The 26,000-nt window shown below is 40.4% G+C and overlaps 2 protein-coding genes across 5 annotated transcripts in view; one reads left to right on the forward strand and one right to left on the reverse strand.

The window, feature by feature from the left end:
* The window catches only part of CFAP97 (cilia and flagella associated protein 97), a 35,173-nt gene extending 20,160 nt beyond the window's left edge, over nucleotides 1-15,013 (forward strand). For all 4 annotated transcript variants that reach the window (XM_080624038.1, XM_080624039.1, XM_080624037.1 and 1 more), the window contains 3 exons: nucleotides 4,341-4,603; nucleotides 12,367-12,517; nucleotides 13,184-15,013. In XM_080624038.1, coding sequence (XP_080480164.1) covers nucleotides 4,341-4,603; nucleotides 12,367-12,517; nucleotides 13,184-13,314 — 545 coding nt within the window. In that variant the 3' untranslated portion in view covers nucleotides 13,315-15,013. The remainder of the gene's footprint in view (nucleotides 1-4,340; nucleotides 4,604-12,366; nucleotides 12,518-13,183) is intronic.
* A 3,101-nt stretch (nucleotides 15,014-18,114) lies between these two features.
* Nucleotides 18,115-20,136, reverse strand: SLC25A4 (solute carrier family 25 member 4; the record flags this gene model as incomplete). Its single annotated transcript, XM_080629050.1, has 4 exons — nucleotides 18,115-18,272; nucleotides 18,603-18,743; nucleotides 19,277-19,763; nucleotides 20,026-20,136. The coding sequence occupies 4 exons, from the start codon at nucleotides 20,134-20,136 to the stop codon at nucleotides 18,115-18,117; spliced, it is 897 nt and encodes a 298-aa protein (XP_080485176.1).
* Between the last annotated feature and the right edge of the window lie 5,864 nt (nucleotides 20,137-26,000).

A 26,000-nucleotide genomic window follows, 5' to 3' on the forward strand; every position in this document is an offset into this window, starting at 1 on the left:
AGACTGCTACTGTGGTTTATTTGAGCATTGTTTAAGGAGTAGTGATTTCGTGGATGCCCGCTACCTCCTGCTTTTTTTTTGTTCGGAACAAGCACTTACCCTGTAGTATTAGTTATCCTCTTTCAGTAAGTGACACAGTATGCATTCTATTGCTTCTCTTTTGTACTAAACTTTAAACTCTTCTGTCACACAGTTCCTAAGGAGGCCAGCCTTGCATTTGCTGTGGTTTGGAAAAGGTTATCTGTGGATAGGCTTCAGATGGTTACTGTTTGTCTTAAAGTGGAGTTTGCAGCTTAAATTCTTACTTAACGTAGATCTGAACTAAGTAAAACACAACTCCATTTTATTAATCAGATTGGACAACAAACCAACTACATTTAATACATTATCTGACCCAGTGCCTTGGTGTACTGCACCACTGTTGCTGTAGAGAACTACTTGTGATATTTTAAATGTGGCTTTTAAGTCATACAGCAGGCTGACTATAAAAAGATCTGTTGAGGAACTGATGAAATTAGTGAGGAACTAGAGAGTTTCAGATTGATCTTTTAACTCTGTTCCCTTAAAGAAAACTTGCTGCTGTGCATGTTGTATTTGATCTGAACTTTCAGTGCAAATTTAATGCTCTTCTGTAATTCAACAGAGATTAGTCATTGGTTTTTGGAAGTCTTCTGATGAGGCTTCACTGAACAACTTCACAGCAGAATCTTCACTGTGATATTAACAATTCTTTCACTTATTAATAATGTTTCTTTTGAGTTGTGATAAATCCAGTATTATCACTGTTAGCAAGTCCTTAACCTCAAGAGTTGTTAAAAAGCTGTTGGTAGCAGTAAAGTCAGTTTCTACACTATGTAAGTATAAATAATAGTAAGGCTAAAAATGAACAGCATAATGAAGAAAGTAGGCTGGAGTCTCTTCTCTGCCTTCCGCAAATGAGGAAAGCTCTCTTTGTGGAGAGATGGTAAAAGGTTTGGATGAGGCACAGTAAAAGGAAAATATGTTGAAATGAAAAAGTCTTGAGAGGCTAAAGAAAGGAGAAAGAAAGAAGAGATGAATGAAAAAAGAAAAGCCTGTATGTTAAGGGAATGTGAGTGGAGAAGCTGGAATGTGAAAGTTAGTAAAATTTTGTCATGCTTTATTTGCATATATATAAGTAGTAGCATCTGGTAGAGCAATGGGTAGCAGTGTACATAGATTTGCATTTGCACTATCTGAGAGCTTCTGGTAAAATCCTGGTGGTATTTAGTGATGCAGAAGTTGCATACCGCTGCTTTCTGGAGAGCTGAGTGATGAAGTATCACAGTGTAGCTATCACTGCAGGGTTCCTTGTTTCATTATTTCTAAAAGCATTTACTGTCCAGCATTGGGAGGAAATGTTTCTTCCATGCCATTATTCTGATTTTTGTTTGGGTTTTGTTTAGTTTGGGGTTTTTTTTTATCACAGCGGATAGGGTTTTTCCAGAAAAAATGAGCAAGTTGGAAGGTAATTAATTACCTCGATGCTTATTTATCTGTGTTTCGAGTCTGTTTACTGATTATAGTTCTTAACTGCATCATATGAGTATACACTCTCCAGCTACCTTATACAGAATTAAAACAATCATGTACCAGTGAAAACACGAAACCTGTATTTCTAATTAAAAATGTCCTCATTCAGAATGCCGTTGCCTTAAATGGAATTTAACTAGTTCACACCTTTCACAGAAAAATTGCTGTTTGGAATTTGCGCTGACAGTTTTTCTGAAGCTTAAATGTGTTTTGTAAAAGACTGCATCACCAGCAGCATTGGTGCCAGAAAGGTAGGCCAAGACTTCAGTTGAACAACTGTTCTTTGCCACAGCCTTGCATCTGATGTGCAGTCTTGTTTAACCTGTGAGATGCTATGGATGTAAGGCAAAAGATGAAATTGTCTTTCATAGCTTTGTGATAATACAGGTATCAATTATGTAATGTGATGTGTAATAAGTACCTTCCTCAAATGGTTGTTCAAATTACTTTCTACCAGCTGTGTTCTGCAGTGCTGGTTTTGCATGTTCCCATAAGGACATAATTATTTTGTGCCGAGAAACACATCGCAGCTTGATGTTATCATGTGAATTGTGTGGCTCTAGTTATTTTCTGTGCATTTCTTTTTTTGTCCCTTGTAGGTGTATCCAGATGAATCTCATCCCAGGTTTGTGTCCTCAGATGGTGGTGATGGCTGTCCTAGTCTTCCCTTATGAATAACTTGCTGATTTTTAAAGCTGCTTTTCAAGATATTTTTACTTTATTAACCTGTTGGTTGGCACACTTGATCTGCACTAGTTTGCTGTGTGTCTGCTTTTGAGGTGATTTGCATTTTGTCTTGACAAATGAAAACTATATTGGCTAAAGTGAACAACCTCACAGTTAAGAGCTTCCTAGGCACTTCTTGCTTGTAGTGGCTACTGTACTGATGGTGCAAGCTTACTAATATCCAGAGCGATTTTGAGATGCACTGATTGTGTGGATTTTGAGTTCTTGATAAGGTTTCTAAATATCACAAAGACATCAGCAATATTTGCATCAATTCTGGGATAAACTAGCTGAGATACTGCAAAAAAGTTTTAATGTTGTTTTGAAGTAAGAACACACTCATCATTCTTTGAGGTTTTTTAGCTATTAAAGGCTGCCTCAGACATCCTTTGCCAAAAAATTGCTGATGCTGGAAGTGTTTGCTGAGGAAATATTACTACATGCCTGGGTTGGGGGGGGTTGCTTTGTTGTGGCTTTTTGTTTGGTTGGTTCTTTATTTGTGCTTTTCTCAGAGTTTCTGCTTTGGATGCCTTTTTTAATTGTGTGTTGGGCTTCTAGGGGTAAAAGTGAGTGGTGTCTTCTGGAGGCACTGTGCTATTGGAGGAATGTGGGAATGGCTTGAGTAAGGCTTCCTTGTCTGTGTCTGAGATCCAAAAAAATCTGTTTGCTGTAACATGGTACTGCCACTCCTGTGCCATAGATAATGCAGTGGTTTGATAGGGTGATATCATGACAGCAGAACTCTTACAGCAGTTCCCAGAAGATGGCCTCCAGAGCTTTAGGAAGCAAAGGCTTAGAAATAGGTCAGTAGCAAAGCTCCACTGGAGCTATAATAAACATAGCTGGCTGTGGCTGAGAGTGAGGCTTTCCATTTATGTTATTTTACAATTGTGCAGGCCTGTCTTGCTGTGTATTTTTAAGTGTGCATTCTTTGTTCTTTTGTCTTGCAACCTCATATCTTGGTCTGTTGCTTTTTACTGGTTTAAATTGCCATGCCCCAGTAATTTTTTTTTTTTTTTGTCTTATGTATGCTCACTCATTTCTCTCCATCAATTAAATTTAATTTTCATTTTTCGCTTTACAATTCCTGCACCAACATGATGTAGGATCACTTCAGGAGCACAGGATCAACAAAATCACTTCAGGAAATTTATTTTGTATCTCTGAGTCATGCTTTCCCAGTTTCCTGTCTGGAACATCATTTCTGTTCTACCTCTCAGCTGAGAGATATTTTGGATATCCTTGGAGCAAAACTTAAATCTCTTTCCATGTACAAATATCTAACTATAATTTTATGGTTTAATTCTTGGTTCTGAAAGTTATTTGTAGTCCTGGCTTCCTGAGATGTGTTTTCCATGGCTTTGAAAACTTCTCTGATGCCTATATAGTTGCCTCAAATGATAGCACTGTGATGATGATTGTTCAGTGCTGCTTTAGTTCAGTGTAATGGTAGCTCCATTTGCATATAATTGCCTGTGCTGATTGCCAGTACCATAGTAGCTCAAGTAGAAACATTTGAGGATGGATGTCTGAGCATGTTGTGTCAGTTTAGAAGTTGGGCAAGGATACAGGTAAAAATAGAGATCAGGAGTGATTAGAGTTGAAGGGAGGGGATCAGGAATACTAACTATGCAGAGGAAACTGTGCACATAAGGCTGATTTATATTCTGATTCCACACAAATGCTTACAGATATAAGCTGTGTGCATATTGCTGATTCCTTTGTGTTGCTCAGTTATTTGCTGCAGCTGTTCAATTCCTCTTTATTATTGGTCATAAATGGGGAGGAGGGGGATTCCTGATGAGAAGGAAGCAGATGGATTTAAACTAAGGCCAAAATGAGACTTGATTTTTTTGTGGTGAACCTTTTTTAAAATCAATGTACTGAAGACAACTGAGCATCACTGAAAAATTCTGAAATGCCTAAAACTGGAATTCAGATGGAGGAGGGTGAAACATAGCTTGTTTTTTTCAGGTCTGTAAATAAATTCCAATGATAGGATGCAATATTTGTGCTTGGTTTGGGTTTTTAACCTGAGTATTTTATTTTATTCCATTTTAAAGCTTTCCTACAGTTGGAGAAAAAAGATCAGAAACCAAACATTAATCACCCGTCTAAAGGAAGAAGGAGAAATTATTCTTTCACAAGTGAAGAAGTAAAAAAGATTGATCGGGAAAACCAAAGATTGCTAAAAGAACTGTCCAGACAGTCTGCAAAGCCAAGGAGAAGTACCCCGTTGAAGAAGCCATCTGTGCCACCTCCTAAATTGTACCACAGTGCCCTCAACAGGCAAAAAGAGCAGCAAAGAATTGAAAGAGAGAACCTGGTAAGTTTTGAGAACTAATTTGGATCAGTAAATAGAGGACTATTTGTTGTCAGACTACTCCTGAATGCTTACAAAACTGGTAAGGCAGCACTTGGAGCTTTATTGCAGTAAGTCTGCAATGGATTTCTCTTACTATGCTGTTTGCATGATTGTTCACGTGTTTGGGGGGGGGAGGAATGATGCTTTTTCAGGATGAAAATAGTTTCTAATTTTTATGAGTTTGCTTTACTTCAGTATCACTCAATTTAAGAGGAACATAACCATTACTGTTAACATGCTCATAACTTTGGATAGCAATTTGGCTGTTCATCCTGCTTCATGCATCATGATTACTGCTTGTCACAGTATTTGAATGTAAGGGCAATCACAATACCTTTTGTGGAAAACATAAATTCAGACTCATTTATAAGGAGATTGGCAGAGTTGTCAAATTAAAAACTAATACTGGTTTGAGTAAGATTTTTAGTAATTGAGCTGTAATACGTACAATGTCATTTTCATGTTTTCTAGTTGTTCATTACTGTTTTTGAAAAGGAGATTAAAATATAGTTAAAATATTTGGAAAACCTATAGTGGAAGTAGTTTATTAACTTTTTTTTTTCTTGTGTAGGTTGCAGTTTCCATTTATATGGTTAGATAAAGATACTGACTCAATATGGAGGAAGTATAGTCAGCCTATTCAGGAAAATACATTAGGTTTTAGTTCTTCAAGCTTTTGGACATCTAGATTGTTAAAACTTGTCCCCAGCTCCACTAGAGTAGGGTTGGCCAAAAGAACATTATACTTTACACACTGAAATAATTTCACATAAATACTTGTTTCAGATGTGTGATCATTCCTATTGTCTAGGAAGAAATGCTGTTAGGCTTTGGTGTGTTTAGGTTGGTAGGAGGGCTTTCTTGTATTGTGGGGTTGGGGTTTTTTTCAGTGGTTGTTTTTTGTTTAAAATGGTGAGAGCAGGATTTGCTCTTCCACATGAACTTTGGTAGTAAGAGTGTATTCTTCATCTATGAGGAGGAAGAGCTGTGTCACAGTCGCTTAATAATATGCTATGCTACATAATAATAAATAATCACTGTAAATTAATGTATATGATATTTTATAATGTCTTTGAGTAAATGAAAGTGTACATTTTCTTTTATGACATATTGCACTATTTGTCCAAGAATGTCTTGCCTTTGTAACCTTCAGATCAAAAATTCAGCAAACCTAAGCAGATATATTGACATTTCACATGTTGCTGTTCCAGTAACTGTTAGAGATTAATGGTGGTTGCTTGTAGTCCAAGAAATAATATCCTTCATTAACTTACTAATTTATCCTTTAGTTGTTGTCCATTCATACTACTGACGATATTTTGACATCAGAATACTTTCTTAGAATTTATGTTAGGACATGGTGCTATTTTAAACTAGAAAACATTTGGTTTACTCTTTTTCCCCCAACTCAGGACGATAGATACTGCTCTTCTGTTTGGAAGTGTGTTTTGTTTAACATTGGTATCACTTTTGAGCAGTTCTGTTTACTTTTTTATTCTGTTTGAAGTATGTGGGCACCTAAAGCATCACAGTTCTAATAAACTGAATTTCTAGCACTACTTGGGATTACAAGTATGACATGCTTTCTCAGAGACTGCAAAGAAAAGAGCTGCCCTATCATGCCCATTGATGAGGGGGTTTGCTTTGTATAGCTACAAGTGTATGCTTTATGAACTTGTTTTCTTCTGTTCAGCAGCTTTCTTCACCTTTGTCGACTGAAGAGCTGGAATTCCATGGAACTTTCTCAGTAATCGTTTTTCTATTACTTGGCAGGATTTCTTTTTTCTATACAGGGTCTGAGGTACTGTATACAGGATATGCGGCTTGATACACCTTTGTAAAATGTTTGAGGAGGAGGATACAGGTTTTGTAAGAAATTCAGGAATAGAAATGTATAACAGTACTCTGTGCAGGGGGCTAAAGAGTTTTGGATATACCTTGCTCTCACAGACTCTCCTAGAAAAAGTTATGATGGCATAAAAAGATGCCTTGCTCTGAAGAACAGTAGTTATAAGGTAGTGACTAGCAATTCATGGAAAAAGCATAATTAGCAAAATAGATCACTGTGCAAATTAATATCACAATTTTGTACTTGCTACTTTTGTCTCTGTGCTGTTGTAAGAGGAACCTGCTTTTGATTGTTCATCTCAGCTAGCATGGCCTGAGTGCATCTGTTGCCAACAGAGGATGCTGCTGATTCAGAAAACATTCTACTCTTATGTTTGAAGATACTCCTAACCCCATCTCCTTTCCAGTGGAAAGGGACATAAGTGTGACTGATACTTTTTCTTTTCCCATGTGTGCATATGTGTGTCTGTGTTGACATATTAATAATTTCTGCCAGTATAAATAAGATTCTCAACTTCATAGATTGGACATTACACATCATTTAAACTTTTAAGGGTTTCTTGTATGGTGCAAAAATCTATACTGGTATATACAGGTAAGTATTTGGGGATCTTGAAATACAAATTTGCAGCCACCACACCATTCTTCAGTCACTTTATCTAAACTTAGAAGTAATTAATATCTCTGCTGATTTTTTTTTTTTTTTTTTTTTGGGGGGGGATATTTTTTCCTCATTTTTATTAATTCTGACTAGGATTTAGGTGTTAGATGACCTCAGTAAGCTAAACTGCTGTGTTCAGCCATGTCCCTAGGGAACAAGTGACATTTCTGAGTTAACACTGGAAGCTCTCAGCAAGTCAGGGACAACAGTTCTCAAACTTTAGATCAAACGGGATGAGCGTGTTCTCTCTTTTTTTGGATATTTGATCTTCCTTGCATCCCTGTGCATTCTTCCTACCCCATATGACTAACTGCACAGAGCACTCCGTGTTGTTCATTCCCCCTTGACATACTCCCTTAAAATGTACCCGAAGCCACACAGATCCAACTCTGATTCCAGTTGCAGTATAGTCACCTTCCCTCACAAATTAAAGTAACCACTTACTGTGCTGCTCTGCCAGGGCTGTCTTTCTCTTTTCACCTGCTTGGTTCCTGAAGCCATCTGTGCTGCAGATGTCATCAGTGCTTACCCCTACCACTTGCTCTGTTTGTTGTGACCTTTACCAGCACAAGAATCCGTCAGCAAAACTGTTTACCTTCTGTTGCAGTCTGCCTTTTGTCTTGCTGGAAAACCTGAACCTCCTTTACAAATGCAGGTCTTGTATTGCTATAAATGACTGTGCATTCATTTGCCTCCACTTGATTTAATGGTGTTGATGGGCTGTGGTAATTGGGTTGGGAGAAAAGGGCAAGGGAGGAATAGTACCTCTGGCCATCCCCCCTAACAGCCTGCCACCATATATGAAGAGTATACCTTATCTTGAGCCACAGCCTTTGATCCTGTGCTGTGCCTGCCCTGCCATCTGTGTCATGCTGCCACCAGCGAGTAACTTCTAGGTGTGAAAGGAAGCAGGAGGGAAGAGGTGCTGGTCCATCAGGGTTGTGCCTGGGACCCTTGCATTTTCTTCCCTCGATGTACTCCACACTGCTTTTTCTCTGCCTTCACTTCGTTCTGTCCCCAAAGACCACCCCCATCAGATGCTCAGGCCTCAGATGCAGCATGTTTAGCTAGCTGTAGAAGGAGTACTAAGGTTGTTCCACCTTACTGGTCTCAGTCTGGAGGAGAAAGCTGTTGGGAATGCAGTTATGAAAGAGAACATAGTTGTCTTGGTCTTCCCAGGAGCTGAGAAATACTTATGTTTGGTTGGTGGCTCCTTAGAAACTCAGGCACACAAAGTTTTGTGAGGAACTCAAGCAGACAGGGTTTTTTCCACATACAATGGCTCTGAACCCAGTATGTCAAGACTAAAGACAAAACACTGGTAGTTCCTGAGATTACAAAGTGCAATGCAAAAAAAAAGGAAAAAAAGTTTCCATGCCTGTCTCCTCAGGGGAGATTATCAGGAGGTGGAATTAGCACATAGATGTGCCTGGCTAAGATATACTGCAGTAAGGTACAAATGTAGTGCAATTCTGTGATCTTAATATTTAGGTTACAGGCTCTTTGTGGTCTTGTGATCGGGATTTTTGTGGTCTGCTGATTCCTGACCCACTGGAGACTCCTGAATACTGCTGTGGTAATTATAATAAAGACATCAGTCTTTATTATTAGCAGTTCAAGAAAAATTTTATTACTTTGCACACTGTACTCTTAGCCTACATCCGCTGTGGTGATGCCAGCCACAGGAAAACCAGGTAACTGTTCAGTTAAAAAGACTTTCCTGTATGTTGAAGAACTTCAGGAGTTTTTGACATTCAGTTTGTCAGGTTAGAGCTAACTAATGCAACTGGCAGTTGAAGAAAATGACCAATACTTGTACTGATAAGAACATAAAACTGTACTTGAATGCCCTGTTACCTCCTTCCCCTTCCCCCACCCGGACTCTGCAAAGAGACAGTGTAGTCACTAACATCAGTGACATTAGAGGAGGTATAATATAAATAAATTGGAACAGCTGTCAAGGCACACTGTCAGCTGGTTAGGATTCAAAAGAGGTGAAACTGGAGCCTTCATGCATTTAGAAAGCAAAGTAAACCAAGAAAAAGTAATGCTGTTTTACCTTCTCTGCAAACTCAATTTAGGAGTGCTGTATTTGCAGTTATTCTTTTCTTCCTTTTTCAATGCAGCTGCAGAAAACCGTGTTCTGATTAGTAACCCCCCTCCACCTTTGTCTGAGAGCATTAAAATCAGTACTCTCCCGATATGCCCAAAATTAGCAGCATTTATCGTAGCCCACTGTATAGTAGCAATCTTTTGCTACAGTGCCAGGTTCCTTTTTTCTCCAGTTGTTGGCAATCTGATGTTTCCTGTCACTGACAGTATGTATTTTAGTGTCTTTCTAGATACTAATCTATGTCCAGATGCCTAGATTTATAGAGGATTATCCCATTCCTGGAAGGTAGTAATGCAGGAACACCTTCTGTGATTTCCACACACCCCCCCCCCCCGTTAATGTTATTCTGCTTTTATTGTAAATTATTTTAATAAAGTAAAAGAAGATGGGGGAAATAGAAGCCTGGGGAGGGTTTTGTCAAGTCAGGAGGTCATCAGTGATATGATATTATATATGTATTGACTTGAATCAAGAGCTCTGAGGAGCTACAGTCCAGGTTAGAGCAACTAATGACATTCCTGCCATTAGTCCATTAGTGTGGTTTTTTTTCTCTCCCCCCCTTTTTTTTTTTTTTCTTTCTTTTCTTATTCCTTAAATCTGATTGAGAATATATATTTGGTTCTGAACATCCAGATTATGTCATAAGATGCAATTCTTTGGTCATTCAATGACAAAATTTCTGTTTACTTTAGTTACGCAGGATTAGGGCTCCAAAGATTTAGCACTTCCAAAGAACAAGGAGACTGGCAGTGTTCTTCAGTCCATTTCTCAAAAGTAAAACATGATGAAAGAATTAGTAGATTCATATGTATAATTGAAAAAGAACATTTGTTCAAGGTACTTGTACCATTGAACAAGATAGTTCCTCTGTTAGGGACCTCAAGATTGTAAGGTTGGTAATAAAAACATAACAATCAAATTAGTTCTGGGTTATAGATATAGTAGGTCAGGACTGACATTTCAATGTGTTGATGAGTTCATTTCTGTATACAGCAGGCAATTCTCCAAACTGCAAAACTCACAACTGCAAATAGCATGTAAGTTAACGTGCCCTTGGTACAATTCACAGCAGCAGGCAAGGGAACCACAGGAGCTATTTTCTCATTCTCTAGAAGAGCTTTTCTTAGACTACTTCTGCACCACAGAATCTGTATCTGTTCTTTCCGTAGCTCAGGACTGTATCAAGTGCAGTGCTAACCTCTTCAAAAAGTAATATTGTAGTGCTGAAAGGTCTCTCTTTTTGCTTTGGGTAATGGGTTGGTACCAGTCAAAAGACAAGCATAAAAGCAAAAGCAGGTATTTATATTTAAATTAGAATAAAGTAGGCACAATATGTTCAGAATCAAGCTTGAAATTACTGCAGTGTTAAGGTGTGTAAATTCTATGAGGCTGTTACAGTTGGAGTGCAGAGTTGAAACATGCTCTCTTCTCATAGGGAAGTTACTTCTACAATTTACCCAATCCATTTGTGATTGAACTGACCATATAGAGAGCCTCCATTTTTTAATATTGAAGGCAGATAAGTAATCTCTGCAAGTCTAAATGTATGTAGTGGTATTAGGAAATGCAGCTGGAGTTGAGTAAAATGCTTGATGTAACATTCAGAGCCAAGTCTACCATTTAATGTTCTGCAGCTGGCTTTAGTGAAGAGCTATTTGTAGCTGAAGTCCTTCCTTTGACTTTTGCTTTACTTCGGTGTTTCCACTTGATGATGAACTGACTGGCACTTGGTACACGCACTTGTGACATACTGTGTCTAAGCCAAAATCACTTGTCCTTTCTCAGTGCCCATGCATAAACTACCAAGAGTTTGTAGATTCCTATTACAGCTGGACAATGACATCCTGTGAATACTATACTATATCCTAAGTCACTTTCTGTTATTTTTTTATTCTAAGAATAAAAACAAACCACAGATTGGGAGCGGGGAAGAATGATCATACAAAGTGCAGTTTAATGGCTATACAGACAGATTCTTGACTTCTACCATATGAGTATGCATCTAGACCATACATCCTAATTAACAGAGTTATTTTTAGTACTTTGGAGACTTACGTAATCACAGTTTGTGTTGTCCACATTTGGTAGGATGCATGTCATAACCTTGAACAGGAATGGTTGTGTCATTGCCAAATGTTTGAAGGCCATCAAATGAACTGATGTGTAGATATATGGCAAAAAAATCTACATATTAGGCAAAATATGTGTGAAGTTGTATGTAGCTGTGTACTTTCAAATTTGTCCTGACATCAGTTTAGGGGTGGGTTTTTTGTGTTGTGTTTTGGTTTGGTGTGGGGTTTTCGTGGTTTTGGTTTTTTGGTTTGGTTTTGTTTTGTTTTAGATTATGTAATTTCTAAAACCAATGAATCCTGTTTCAAGTAGATGTAGTTATGCAGACTGGGAGACTGTATCTTACAAATATTGTGTCATAGCAGTTCTAATCTAATGCTACTGCATGATTGCCAGGGTTAATTTTAACAAGAAAAGACGATGCCTATAACAATTTCAACTAATTTTCAACCCTTAGAATTACATTATGGATAAAATAGTGTCATGTGAATGTTTGTGCTTTCCTTTTGACATTACCAACGCAATTCTATGGAAGTAATTCTCTCTGGGGATCTAGGGCAATATAAAATGGTCTAACTAGGTTTGCAAAGCAAAGATTTGTTGAGAAAAAAAAACCAACAAAAAAACAACCAACCCAAAAGCCAACAACTTCTTGTCCTTCTGGAAGTTTAGAGGAGAGGAGTAACCAAAGGTGGGATTAGAAGAGTGCAGCCTGTCTTCCCACCACCTTGACTACTGCCAAACAGATGTGCTTCAAGTTACAGTAAAGTAGAAAGAACTACGGGGTGCTAAAGATGTCTCAACATAGAATTAATATGTAAGGGATAGTTACTGTTTGTGTCATAATACTGAGAAAAGAATTGAATGCAAGAAGAATAGCCCATGGTCATCCCAGTGGAGGAGTTCATGTTGTGCAGTTCTAAAAATCAAGGGATTTATTGCAGTTCACATAAAAATTTGTGAATGGTTTTTTTTTTGTGGCTTCTTATTCATTCTTTCTCTTTCTTGACAATATTTTTCTTTGATATTAAGGCATTCCTGAAAAGACTGGAAGCAGTGAAACCAACACCTGGTATGAGGCGTAATGAACAACTGCTGGACTATCAGCGCCAGATGAGTTACATGGGTTCTTCACCTTCTGTAAGAAGAGGAAAATCTGCTTTCAGCCATCTTAGTCCTTTAAGTAAGTACTTGGAAGTTGCAGATTCTTGCATTTCTTTGCATGTGTCTATCTTTTTATAATTCAGAATTGTGAAGCACTTACTGCTAGGAATAGCAGATAAGTTCCTTTCTCTTCCTTAGACTGATCATTTATCACAGAAAAATCTTTAACATGATTTTTTTAGCCATACCAAATGTGTGATGACCATACGCATTGTTTACTTACCATGCTAAATTTCTAAGAAATTACCTTGTTAATTGTCTTTTCCAAGATGGTCTCATTTTGCTGATAGCCTTTATTGAGAGGAGAACAGAAGGGAGAAAATAAAATCCCCAACACAAAAACCCCAAAGAAGATTCAAATTCTCATTCAGTGAATCTACTGTTTCTCTCAGAAATTGTGTGTGCAATATTTGGAAGTAGATCATGCATCCTCATAGGGCCATACACATCAGGTTAAAGAAACACAGCACTATGGCATGGGCTTGTATTCCTTGTCCTGAGCATTTTGAACAGCTCATAATGTTTTGGGGTTGTATTCAACTTACTGTGATTTGCTGGTGTTTCCAGATTTTTTTTTTTCCTCTGGTAACTATGGTAATGAGTGTTGCAGTACTAATATAGCATGAAATTGTCTTTTTTACTGAGCATAAGTGTTCTCACTCTCTTTGTGTGTGTGTGTGAACAGGAGCATCCTATTCAAGAGCATCCGCTGTACCAACTACGATGAGCCAGAGGAATGAAAAACCCATACCTGATTCAGCCAGTGGGGCATTACAGAGACCTAAACCCACTACTGTTCGTGCTGCTTGGTTATAAATGCATTCTTGGCCTCACATTCTGAGATGATCCTCAGCCTTTTATTTTTTACTGCTTTTGTAAATTCTATGGGCAAAAATATTTCTTGCATTGTTGAGTGATTAAAATGCATTGCGTATGATATAATTGCTTATAAAATGGTTTTAAGTGAACACTTTCACTTCAGTAGGTGTTTTCCATGACAGGAAGAATTTATGAAAGAGAAAGATGTATTTAAATGGTCAAGTTAAATAGAAAATGCTAAGTACTATGTTATTCTCAGATCATAAGTGGCATTTGTATCCGTAACGTGGAAGGACAGCATTGCTGCCCTACAGGCACAAGATGTAAAGAAAACCTTTAATAATACTTTAAAACATTGCATTAAACTCATATGCTTAACTCCCAGATTTCCCTTAATTCCTTGCTTTTCATCCAGGCTTTAGGTATGCCTTCTGAACTTTGTGGTCATGTTCTTGTGACTGAAAGAATCTTCTCTTTACAGCAGTATGAAGGGGTGAAAAGCAGATTGTGTATTCCTGCATTGTTAGCTAGAATATTAAGACTGCAGATGATGTTCTGCCACTCTTGCACTCCAGGTGTTGAATGTTTGTTTTGTATTCAAGGCTGTGTCTCTTCCAGATTTAAAAGAATTTTGGAACCTTCATGTAGGAAAGAAGCATCTGATGCTACTTGAACAAGAGCAAAGACTGAAGTGAACAATAGTTTCAGATTCATTCTAAACAAGAGTAAGTTTTAGTTACTTTTCAAGCTAGAAAATACTAAGCAAGGGAAATATTTCATGGCCATGCTTTTCCAGATCCTTGCCATTCTTGATGCAAACTTGAGTTGCAGGCAACATGAACATCTGATTTTGAGAGGAGCTATTAACCAGGATTTAAAAATAAATAAAACCAGAAAACCTTGTTATGCTCTTAAACTGTGTTTTAACTTCATGTTTATACCAAATACTTGTGGTGTCAGATAAACATCGTTTGCAACATCTGTTTACAAGGGGAGCAAAATCTAATGAAATCAGTAATTGCAAATAGTAGATGGTATGCTTTATTTCTATGCATAAAGGCAAACTTTCGGTGAGCTTATTTTGTAGGACTGTAGTTTTATAAAAAGCGTAAATTGTGATGCCACTATGCATGGATGTTGCTGGAACCTTGCTTGTTTCCCCAGCTTTTTCCCAGGAGAGATACAAGAAATCTCTGTGTTGTGCGTAAAGGGAAAAACCAAACCCAGCTGGATTTAGTAATGCTGGGTCTTAGCCCTGTGAAAAGGAAAGTTTATTATTCTTTGCTCATACTTGCATGAGGGCTTAGGCTTTCAGGTATTCTGCGTCGTAACAAACTTTTTCCTTGGTCCTGTGTGATAGTTTGGCGGAGCTTCTGCACTTGGTGACCTGCAGATCAAATGTAGCTGTTTGACAATATTTGAACTTTAAGCAGCATTATGGCAGACAGGTTTTTATTGCTATTATTATTCATTGATAGGGACTGTAAGGAATTTTTTGCATAGTGCTGATGTATTTATTTGTACTGTTGTGCTCATTAAAATTATTCACTATTTAAATATTTTTGTCCTTGAATGTGAATATTAGGGTCACAGTTTAATACTTTTGAATGTTCATATGGTAATGTTTTTCTGTGAAGGAATTAACCAGATGGATTACTTTTAATTGCTTCATTTTATTTTATTTAACTTTGGTATGAAAGGGTGTCAATTTTATATGTAATTTTTGTAAATCATAAGAAATAAAATATTTCACATGAATTGTTTGTCACTGCAGTGGCTTCTTTCAGAATTTTATAATTGGTACTGAAGTGTGAAGGAGGTCACAGAAGTGTTTGGTGCTACACCTAGGGGAAGAAAATGCAAAGAGTCTGTTTATTCATTGATGCACTTTATCAGTTAGCGACTTTGGTACGGGTTTTTAAAAATAAGCCATATTGGCAGGTCTTCATTACGTTAGATAATCTCATAAAAAAAATTATAGCAAAATGTCCTGTTTCTAACAGACTTTTCTGCCCTTTTTTTAAGGTGCCTCTTTATATTCTCTTCTTTCTTTTCCTCCTGCCCCCAAAGATCTCTGTGAAAGAAAAGTGCAAGCTGCTTTGCTCCTCCTGAAAGTCAACTGCCACAGGTTTGACACATGGTTTCAGGTAGGAGCCAGTCTCCCTGCTGAAGTGACAGGATTGCCAGTTTGGGTGATAGCACTGGTACATTGAGCTGACTACTATAAGAAATGGAGTGTGATGCCTCTGTCATGTCTTTGCTCGAGTAGTGTTTCTGCCTGGTTGTGGGCTACATTTCTGCCAGGACAAGGTTCTGCTATGTAGTCTGTCTACCATATTGACGGTCTTAAAGAAAGCCCTGCCTCAGATCAATAACTATATGAGAGGAAGAAGAAATGGTATTTCCCTGTCTGCTCGTTTGGAACATACAGGCTTTCCTTTGTGGCCTTCCCCTGTGCCAGAGCCTATCTTCAGTCAGAATGCTTGCAGTCTTTACTGAAGATCCTGAGGCATCTCTGCTGGCATCCTGTCACTCAGATGAGTGTCTGACTGCCCTAAATCAAATGGCTGGCTGAATTCATGTGTCTTCTGTGATGCATGTAGGCTTTACACTGGAATGTATTTCCCTCATTGTCATGAAACCTTCCAAGCCATGTAGTCAGGACCATCATATGCAGGCTATGATGAGTATTTCCACTGTGATATGTATCAACAAGGAAAGAGAGGGGTATCTTACACGCCAGATACACCAAGCATCAGGTGTAATCTTCATGGTGTTTACTTGCTCAAAGTCTTGAGCAAAGTGGCAGATGAACCATGAGATTCCTACCTGATGAATGTGAAACTAGGAACTGCAGCCGGAGCCATCTTCCAGGACTACAATTATATCGTGGTTTAAGCTCAGTCAGCAACTCAGCCACGCAGCCGCTTGCTCACTCCCTCTCCCTTTCCTACCCCCTGCTCCCAGCGGGATGGAGAGCAGAATCAAAAGAATGTAGCTCCCACAGGTTGAGATAAGAACAGTCCAGTAACTAAGATACAACACAAATCACTACTGCTACCACCAATAATAATAAGGGAGATAACAAGGGAAGAGAATACAACTGCTCGCCACCTGCCAACCAATACCCAGCCCAACCTGAGCAGTGTTCTAGCCTTTCCGGGTAACTGCACCCAGTTTATATAGTGGGCATGACGTGCTGTGGTATGGATTACCTCTTTGGCTACTTTGGGTCAGGTGTCCTGTCTCTGCTTCCTCCTTGCTTTCCCCTCCTCCCTGGCAGAGCATGAGACTCAGAAAATCCTTGGTCAGAGTAAACATCACTGAGCAACAACTACAAACATCAGTGTTATCAGTGCTGTTCCCAGGCTGAAAGTCAAAACCATAGCAATGCACCACCTACTAAGAAAGAGGAAAAATGACTGATACTGCTGAACCCAGGACATGTTGAGATCATACTGTTTCAAGTATTAGCAGGGATTACTAATGCATGTGATACAGATGTGGTTTGAATTCAGGATGCATGGTACTCGTACCTTGGTCAAGAAAGCTGCTGTACACATCTCTTGGCAACTCCTCCTGGCCAAGATGAGACAGGATTTGGCAACTTTAATCCTTGTAGCTGGCACTTCTGGTTTCAGAACTACCTGTGTTACTCACTAGAGTACTAAAATGCCATGATTTTTGTTCTGGCCTCTGATTGTGTACAGCAATCATAGTTCTCTCCACTGTATTATATGTGGTCAGAGTTTGGTTCTTAGGACTAAAATATGCTGTTGAAACATTTAAACTGGTTAAAAGCAAGAGGAATTTCACAACGGGAACACACAGGTGGCTAAGACACACTAGCTGGGGCATGATTCTTTTTCCCCTGACATGCTCTATTGGCTAAATGATACTCTGCAGCTGAGATTGTCCAGTTAACTATGGCATCCCTGCCCATGCACTTAAGTAGGTGTGAAATGATTACTGATATTTCCACTATAGCAAAACTAAAGTTCTGTGGAAAAAACTTAAGAGGCTTAGGCAGTGCCAGATAATCACTAAGTGTGCCAATCAGCAAATCACCTTAAAGGACACATACATGTGCTCAGTGTATTGAAAACAACAGGAAGAAGTTCATGAATATATTAATTTATTTCATTGTTTCAGGTTTAGTTCAATTGAACATCAGCAGACAACTTTTTGCTTAGTGACAATCCAGGGAATTCTTTAAACATTATTTCCATATTCTACAAAGTATGTTTGTAAAATAAGGTTATGGTTTCAGCCATATGACTGCATAATTTTTCAGTGAAGAGGCTGTAGTTAGGAACTCAGCCTGGTGCTTTAATATAGTTTATATTTTTAGCCATTTTTTGCTTATTATGTATTAAAAAAATACAGTTTAAGGAAACATTTTAATTCATGCTATGTCATCACACTGTTGGATTAGCTAGAGACATCACTTAGTACAATAGGTTATTTCCAAGGATGTCATTCTCTTAAATCTCCACAATATTACATTTTAAACTAGGTAGAGACCACCTAAGTCTTGTCTCTAGACAAAATATATTACCTCAAATTTGAAGTATAATATATACACAGGTTCCAATACAAATGTTGGAGAAATTTTCATACAAAAATGGAACTGTGATGTAGTGGACAATTTTTAAATTGATGCATCCTGGTCTCAGTCAGATGTTACTCAAACTTTATTTGTTTCCCTAGGAAATAATTTTGTTGTCCATTATATCACAATAGCATATTCTTTCGAAAAAGTTGATTGAGAACAATTGAACTATATTATGATGAGTTTTAGACGTATTTCTTGATTTCATCATAAAGTACTAGTACAAAAGCTCCACCCATGCCTCTCAACACATTTGACCAGGCACCTTTGAAGAACGCTTTGGATCCTTCATCTTTAGCTATCTTCTTCCAGCAATCAATTGTGCCCTTGTACATAATATCAGCTGTGGAAAAACACAAAGGTCAGAAGGCTTGAAGTTATACAGCAATTCTGTTTCAACTTTCATATACTTAAAACAAGAAATAAGTCAAGAACTTAAAAATCAAATAATCAATTAATGAGAAGTAATTCTGCATGTGGAAATCAAATCAGTCTCAGCCTTTTAAGTGGAAAAGGCAGAAATACTACCAATGTATTTCCCGTACTTCTTTGTTTAAGGATTCTAGTAATAAGTCATTAGTTTTGCATAATACAAAACCCACCCAGCATCTCCCACCACATCTTGATGAAGAGATGCTTTCTGCTGCCATACCACCATAGCACTTATTCTTACCTCCCTTTCGGCCAGACTGCATCATCATCCTACGTCGCACAGTATCAAAAGGGTAAGAAACCAGCCCTGATACTGCAGTGACAGTCTGGGCAATCATCCAGCTCACTACAATATGCACATTCTTTGGATCAGGCAACATACCTGTCATCAAGAACAAATGACAAGAGTCAGTACAGAGGTAAAGGGGTTGTGGGGAAGATGGCTGTGAAAGAAACCACCACCCACCAACACCAGGAGTCAATCATGTCAACATAATCAAGGCTGAAAATTCTCCATCCATATTTGACTATTATCAGCTACTGCAAGTTTATAGGACTGTTGGATGTTGGGATCTAAGCTGCCTTCATGCTCCCTGACCAAAAGGTCCCTCCTTCAGAACCCTCCCAGGCTTGTGTCACGAGGCACAAGCTACCATACAAGCCCATCTGTACAAGCCTTAAGACAGAGAAAAACCGTAAAGTGTCTGAACACAGACTGCCAACCCAAGGCTTCTGCTCAGAATAGCAAGTCAAAGGAGTCAGGAATGCATTTCAGAAACACGTGTGTGTAATCTAGCACTAGCACCCCAGACTGGTGCTGAGCCAAGCCTGGCTTGTCCTTGTACTGCCAAGTGCCCCAGAATTCCTTTACCGGACGGGTCTTCCCATGCAGTCACTTATCCATGCACTTCTTACCCTTGGCCGTGTCGTAAACCCCAAAATAGGCTGCTCTGTAGATGATGATGCCCTGGACAGACACACTGAATCCTTGGTACAGGCCCTTCAAGCCATCAGACCTGAAGATCTTGACAATGCAGTTGCCCAGCCCAGTGAACTCCCTCTCGCTGGCTCCTTTACCCACATCAGCTGCCAGCCGGGTCCTGGCAAAATCCAGCGGGTAGACGAAGCAGAGGGAAGTGGCTCCAGCGGCACCCCCAGATGCCAGGTTCCCCGCAAAGTAGCGCCAGAACTGCTTGTGCCTGTCCACCCCCCCCAGGAAGATCTGCTTGTACTTGTCCTTGAAGGCAAAGTTGAGGGCCTGGGTGGGGAAGTACCGGATCACATTGGCTAGGTTGCCTCTCCAGAAGGAGAGGACGCCTTGCTCCTTGGGGATGCGGACTACGCAGTCGATGATGCCCTTGTACTGCTTCTCCGCCGTGATCTGCTTGCTGGCATGCTGGACCTGTAGGGAGGAAGGGGAACGGGTGGGAGGGTAGAGAAAGGGATACTGCAGGGGTGACCCCGCACGGCGACCCCGTGAAGGGCAGCGACCGGGCCTGCCCCACCGCTGGCCCAGCTCCCAGCGCCCCGGCGCGGTGCTGAAGGGCAGCTCCCGCGTAACCGGAGCCGGCCGAGCTCCTGCCCTTATTTAGTCACGCCAGCCGCCGCCCGCCGCTCCGGCATCCACCTGTACCACAGCCCCGCCGCTCTCCGCACCCCCTCACCTGCAGCAGCAGCTTCACTCTCTCGATGGGGGCGACAGCCGTCTTGGAGATGGCGGCAGCAATCCCACCGGCCAGAAAGTCCTTGAGGAAGCTGACAGCTTGGTCACCCATGCTGGCAGCGGGTCCGACAACCGCCGCCCGGAGAGAACTACCGAGCCGCGAACCTCCCCACCAGGCCTCCCCCACGCACGGCCCGCCAACTGGCACCCCGCCCCGCGCCGCCCCTTCTTATACGCCGCGGACTCTCGCGATAGGAGGAGGCTGCCACCGGGGCGCGGGCATTGGCTGGGCCCCCCTCGAGCCCGCCCCCATTGAAGGGGCGCGGGGCAGCGGCGCCATGTTACCCTGTGGAGGGAGCGCGAGGGCCGCTGGTCTCGGGACGTTTAAAGGGCAAATTAAAGTTATCTGTCGGGGAACGCTATGTCAGAACATGTGCCTGCTGTATTAATAGCTCCCGGGAGGCACAGGAGGGGATGAAGGAAGCTGGCAACAGTACCTCAGGCAATGTTAACTGTTTAGTGCAGGAAGGAGGCTGGTGCCAGAACCTGAAAGCTTCCCCAGAGAGGTCTGGGCACAGCAATCAGTCAACTTTGTTGAAGAGGGAGTGCTTTGAGCCTTAACTTCGTGTGCATGGATTCACACCATCAAAGGTGAGGGGGACATGAGTGCTGGCAGGCAGCCCAGTGGGAATGCTGTGCCCTACAACAAAGGTCAACTTGGAAGGTGTTGCAATGGTGCTATGTTCATTGGTAACCCAGGCGTGCTGCAGGACTTGGGTTTCCCAAAGAAGAGACAATGTGCGCTCCTGTGTTGTACCTTCATTTCAACTGTGCAAGGCCAGACCCTCACAAGAGTCCCAGTCAGTCCCCTCTGCAGGAGGAAGGAAGCAGAAGGGACTCAAAGAATGTGCCCAAGTACAGTTAAGTTGCTTGACCTGCACTAGGAGTGAAAGCAGAGTCAAGGCAGTAGTGAAACTCTGCCTTCATTCAGTGTCTTAAGAACACATTTGACTCTCAGATGAAGGCTACACAGCTCCCTCACTAGTTGCCCTGTTTCTCATGTGTTCTTTCTTGCTGACTCCCATAGGAAAGCAAGAGCTTATGATTCACTGTTGGGTGACTTTGTTGTGTCAATAGTTACATGAAAGCCAGTGCAGTAGATCCATTGAAGTTTGCCATAAACAGGCATTAAGATGTGCCTCCAGGACAGTGATATCCTGAGGAATTTATAGGGCAATGATTTCTGCTTTGATTTGGTAATACGGTATCAATAATGGAGATAGGTGTTAAAAAGATTGGACATTCCATGAAGAAGCGTTCTCTTCAGGACAGCAAATCTCTTTTCACTCTTCTCACTGACGTGTTTGTTAGCACAAGTCAATGAAGGTGTAAATTTGATCCCCTATCTCTCTTGGCCTCTGCTGCTCTTAGGTCTGTTGAGGTAGAGGTCTTTTCTCGTGAGCCTCAGCTCTGGGAAGTGGATGACAGCTATAACTTTGAGAAGCACCCTTTGCATCCTGGCCATCCTGAGTAGATAGAGCCTATATGCAGCTTTTAAGAAAGGGGAAGAGAACCCCCCTGAAGAGACTTTTTCCCTGAGCAAGGACCAAAAGCAACTGCAAGCAGGAAGCATAGGGGATCCCTAGAATTAGACTGCGAGTTGAGGGGAGTATTATTTAAAGTATGTAGCTGCCTGGTACCCCAACCTCTCCTTTTTCTTCCTCGTACTTCAGGTTTGGTGTCTCCTCTTTTCACAGGAAAGTAAATATCTCTCCAGCATCTCAGGGCTGCTGCTTCTGGCTTCATACAGACCCGTTGGATGGTGGTGCTCGCAGTTGCTGCCCAACTGTCCAGACCAGTAAGATCTCTTCATTGTGTGCACTCAGGTGTCAGCCAGTGCCATACTGACTGGTGTATGGTGAGTGGGAGGTAGGAGAGAGGCAGTGGGATGCTACTGGGAAGGAGCAGAGTGGGAGGCCTGGAGTGAGACTGTGGGGGGGAGTCTAGCCTGAAAGGATCTTTTGCCTGCCCCTTCCCCACCATCTTTGGTTTAAATTGCCTTTTTTTTTTTTTTTTAGCTAATTTAAATTTACTTTTTAAAATGACGTTTTAATAAAGTCATTATTATTAGAATTTCAGTTAGGTTTCACTACTTATTGTTGCACATCATTATCACTCTCCACAGAGGCTTTTGATTTAATATATTTCTGTAGCACTAATACTATTTACCCATGACTGCCAGTATTTAAAGAAAGCAGTGCACAGAAAGTGAGTAACCTCTTTTGCTGCTTCTGCATCTTCCTCTCCTGAGTCCAGATGTCTATTTCCAAGAGATATTCAGCTTCCAGTTTTAACAGAAGCAGGGCTGCTACTCTGAGGGTTAATCTTCATTTATTAGATTTTTGCTCCAAATGCCTGGTTTGAATCATTTGTAAGTGTGACAATGAGGCTTTTTATGCTAGCTACTGTAGGAGTTCACATGTATCCTTTAAGGAACTTACTGGTAACGCCACCAGACTTGAGGATAAGTATTTCCACTAGCTGAAAATGGCATTAAAAAAAGTGTGAAAGGAGCTTGGTCTTTTCATACAGTTCATTGGTCTTTGGTGGTCTGTATCCTGAATAGTTACTAATACTTTAATAGAGAAATTGTTGAAACAGTTCTGAAAATGCAAGCTTTCCTTTCTGTATTATCAAAAGCCAGCTTTTAAGCCTCATCTTTTTTAGAACTGTGCAGCATATGAAGGGGTAGCTGGCTTTCTAGGCTGAGTTTGTGGGTGCTCTGTGCTGCTGACATTGCATGAAGACACTGGAATTTCTTCCTAAAAATTTTGAGCTAAAAATAATAACCTCAATCTACAGTTTCAAGAGATGTTAGTAACTGACTGCATTGTGCTTTGCTGTACGAATAGCCAGTTTGAAACACTACAGGAGATCAACTTTTACAGAGTAGCCTGCAGCGTTGTGTATTTGCATTTCCAGAACACGGGAACCTGAATGTGGAGACTTGGCCAGACACTAGGTAATAAAGCTTTTTCTCAAAAGTCTGCAGCCCCAGTCTGACAGCAGACACAAGGGGAAGCACAAGGAACCAGTCAGACCGTCCTGACTCCCAGCATAGACAGTGTGTTGTCAAGATGCTAAGAAATAAGTGTGGAGTTTGGGGTTTTTTTTCAGGAAAGATTTGTATGGGTGAAGTAAATTCTCCTTGTGTAAGGTTGGTTTATGTTTGTGGTCAGGAGGAGGAGAGTAAGAGAGCCCAAAGAGGTTAAATGAGGATGGGAGTTGAGAAATACCAGTGTTGGTAGTGTCAAAGATGATCAACAAGAATGAAGTGAATATATAAGGATAGTTTTAGCTGGGTATTGCTGTGACCTTAGGGTATTGCTGGCTTAAGATTTCTCACTGAGCTGGAGAAGAGGAAATCTGAACAGTAAGTCTAAACAGCACATTGAGGAGGGAAGCGTTAGTGCTGAAAATAGCAGCAGGAGTCAACATAGGGTATGTTTTTATTAGAGCGTGTCTGTAGTCTGAGGACAAGGAGTTGGAGGAGTGTCAAAATTTCAGAAGAAAACTGAGGAAGTGGATGAAGATGGATATGAAACAGATCAGAAGTTAGGTTGTAGCAGGACAAACATGGGCTGTAAAAGTAGGAAAGAAAAAGTATCCAACATGTAAAATGAGGAATAGACTTGCAAGAGTGTACCATATTAGTATTTCCTTTGGCAAGGATTTGTGCAGAAGATGTTCAGGAAGAGAATATTTGAGAAGTGCATTAATAGTGGTGAAAGGCAGCCAGGTTTTCAGATAACTTAGAAAAGTATGAGGCAAAATTAAGAGGATGACATCACTGGGAGACAATTAAATGATTGAGAATGAAGTAAACCTGATCACAGGCCGACTAAGAAATTGAAGCTGAAATCAGACTGAGGGTGTGTGTTTGGCAACCAAACTTTGTAATTCATGAGATAGGACTGTAGAGGAAGAAATAGAATGTACAATCAAATCTGGGCTAGATAAGAAAGATGAAGCAGAAGAAAGAAGGCTGAGATTAGGTGGGGCTTTATCAGTCTAGCAAGATGAAAATAATGGAAAGAGCAAATGAGAGGACATGAGGAAGGACATGCCAAGTGAGGGAGCAGGTCAGAGAGGAAGGGTGGAATGGCAGAAATCAGGAGTAAAACAATCAATGGTTGCTGCAGATCACATCAAAGGAATGGCTCTTTCAAGGAGTAGAACACTGAGTAAGGGGTACAGGTGAAATAAATGGATCAGGGCAAGGAGACCTATGGGTGTCTACTACAGTGTTTCAGCAAGAACATCAGCATGAAGCTCAGAAGCTTCATGAGGATGATTATAAGAAATTGTGAGGACAGGAAGAGAGTCAGTTGAAATCATGAAGGAAAGCTGATGAGGAGGAGATGGGTGTCTGGCTGGCAATTCTCCACTTGGGAGAGCAGAGATATTGCCCAGAAGCAGATAAAAAGTGTTGGAGATGGTGAGGGCAGCCCCAGTGTGAGAGTAGGGAGTGGGATGAGATGAGAAATTGAGGTTTCTGTAAGAGACTGAAGGTGCAGGGGGAGAGCAGACAAGGGGATCCAGGATGTGTGGACAGTGAGATAAGGCCCATAAGAAATATTTGAAGTGTGTCTTGCAGTGGCAGAAAGAGAAGAGAAGAAAGGTGATTGGAATGGACAGAAGGACAGAATCGGAATGCAAGAAGGGCTGATTGAGCAATAGTAAAATCTCAAAGAGAGTGTGGATGGAGAGGTGGAGGTGGGGCAAATATCACTAAGGGCAAAAAGGAGGCAGAGTAAGATGCAGGGCTTGGTGCTTTGAGTAGGTTGTTGAAGAAACATGAAGAAACAGCTGAAGGAATAAAAAGGGAGAAAGAAAACCAGGCTGTATGGGGAAGGAAAACTGGAGGAGTACAAAATAAGTTGCAGCAAGAGGGCAGGGTGAGAGATGTGGAAGAGTAGCCCACAAGCAGGGCTAACCAGATTAGACAGAGTCTCTCTAGCCTCCATTTGCTGGTTTCTTACTGCAGGTATGCAGCCAGGCATATTATACTTTTGAATTTCCTTTTGACTGAACTAGTACTGAAAGTATATGTGTTGACTGTCTTCTGCCATGTTAAGGATTGCCCTGGTGAAGGCCACTAACTTAAGGTTAATAATTTTTTTCAAGGAATATTGTACTTTTTTGGTGTAGATCTCTGCAGGAAATAATTTCTTTAGTCACTGCCAAACATGCATCATTATACAATGGAGTATATATCCATTCTTGGATTCAGTGATTTCCAGGTTTTGTGCTTCCAGGAAAAGATACATACTAAGAGGATCTCTGATGTTTTGTTTGTTTGTTTTGGTTGAAATATACTTTTCATGAAGAATCTGGAGATGGTTTTAATTGAACCAGAGCTTTGTGCTCAGTCACATAACCTGCATTGCAACAGCAAAAGAAGGTAATTATATTTTTATATTTCAGAAACAATTTCAGGCATGAAGTGTAGATTTCACTGTTACACGTACTTGCAACAGCTATTACCACAACAGTTTGAATACAAATTAAAACTTGTTTTCACCTAAATGAGAAACAAACAAATTACATTGCTCAGCGGCCGGATGATCAATTTCTTATCACCCTATGTGCTGGTGGAATAGTTCACAAATACATTGTTATTATAATTCAGATAGCATTGATTATAATGCTAGACATGTGTTTATTATACATCAAAGTATTAATATTTCTGTATTTTGCAAGAAAATGACAAGGCCAGCTCCACACAACACATTATTACAAGTGTGGCTATAGTGATCAAGACTGTGAGGGAAAAAAAATCACAGCCCTGGCTTTCAGAGCTACACATGCACCTTTCCATTCATTATGGAGATGCAGTTTGTGTTGGCAAAGGAGTTCTTTTTTATGATACAGCTTACTTCTTTCAAGGTGCTAGCAAAAATCTTACTTTTTCCC

Source organism: Psittacula echo (assembly GCF_963264785.1).
Source record: "Psittacula echo genome assembly, chromosome: 1".
NCBI lineage: Eukaryota > Metazoa > Chordata > Aves > Psittaciformes > Psittacidae > Psittacula > Psittacula echo.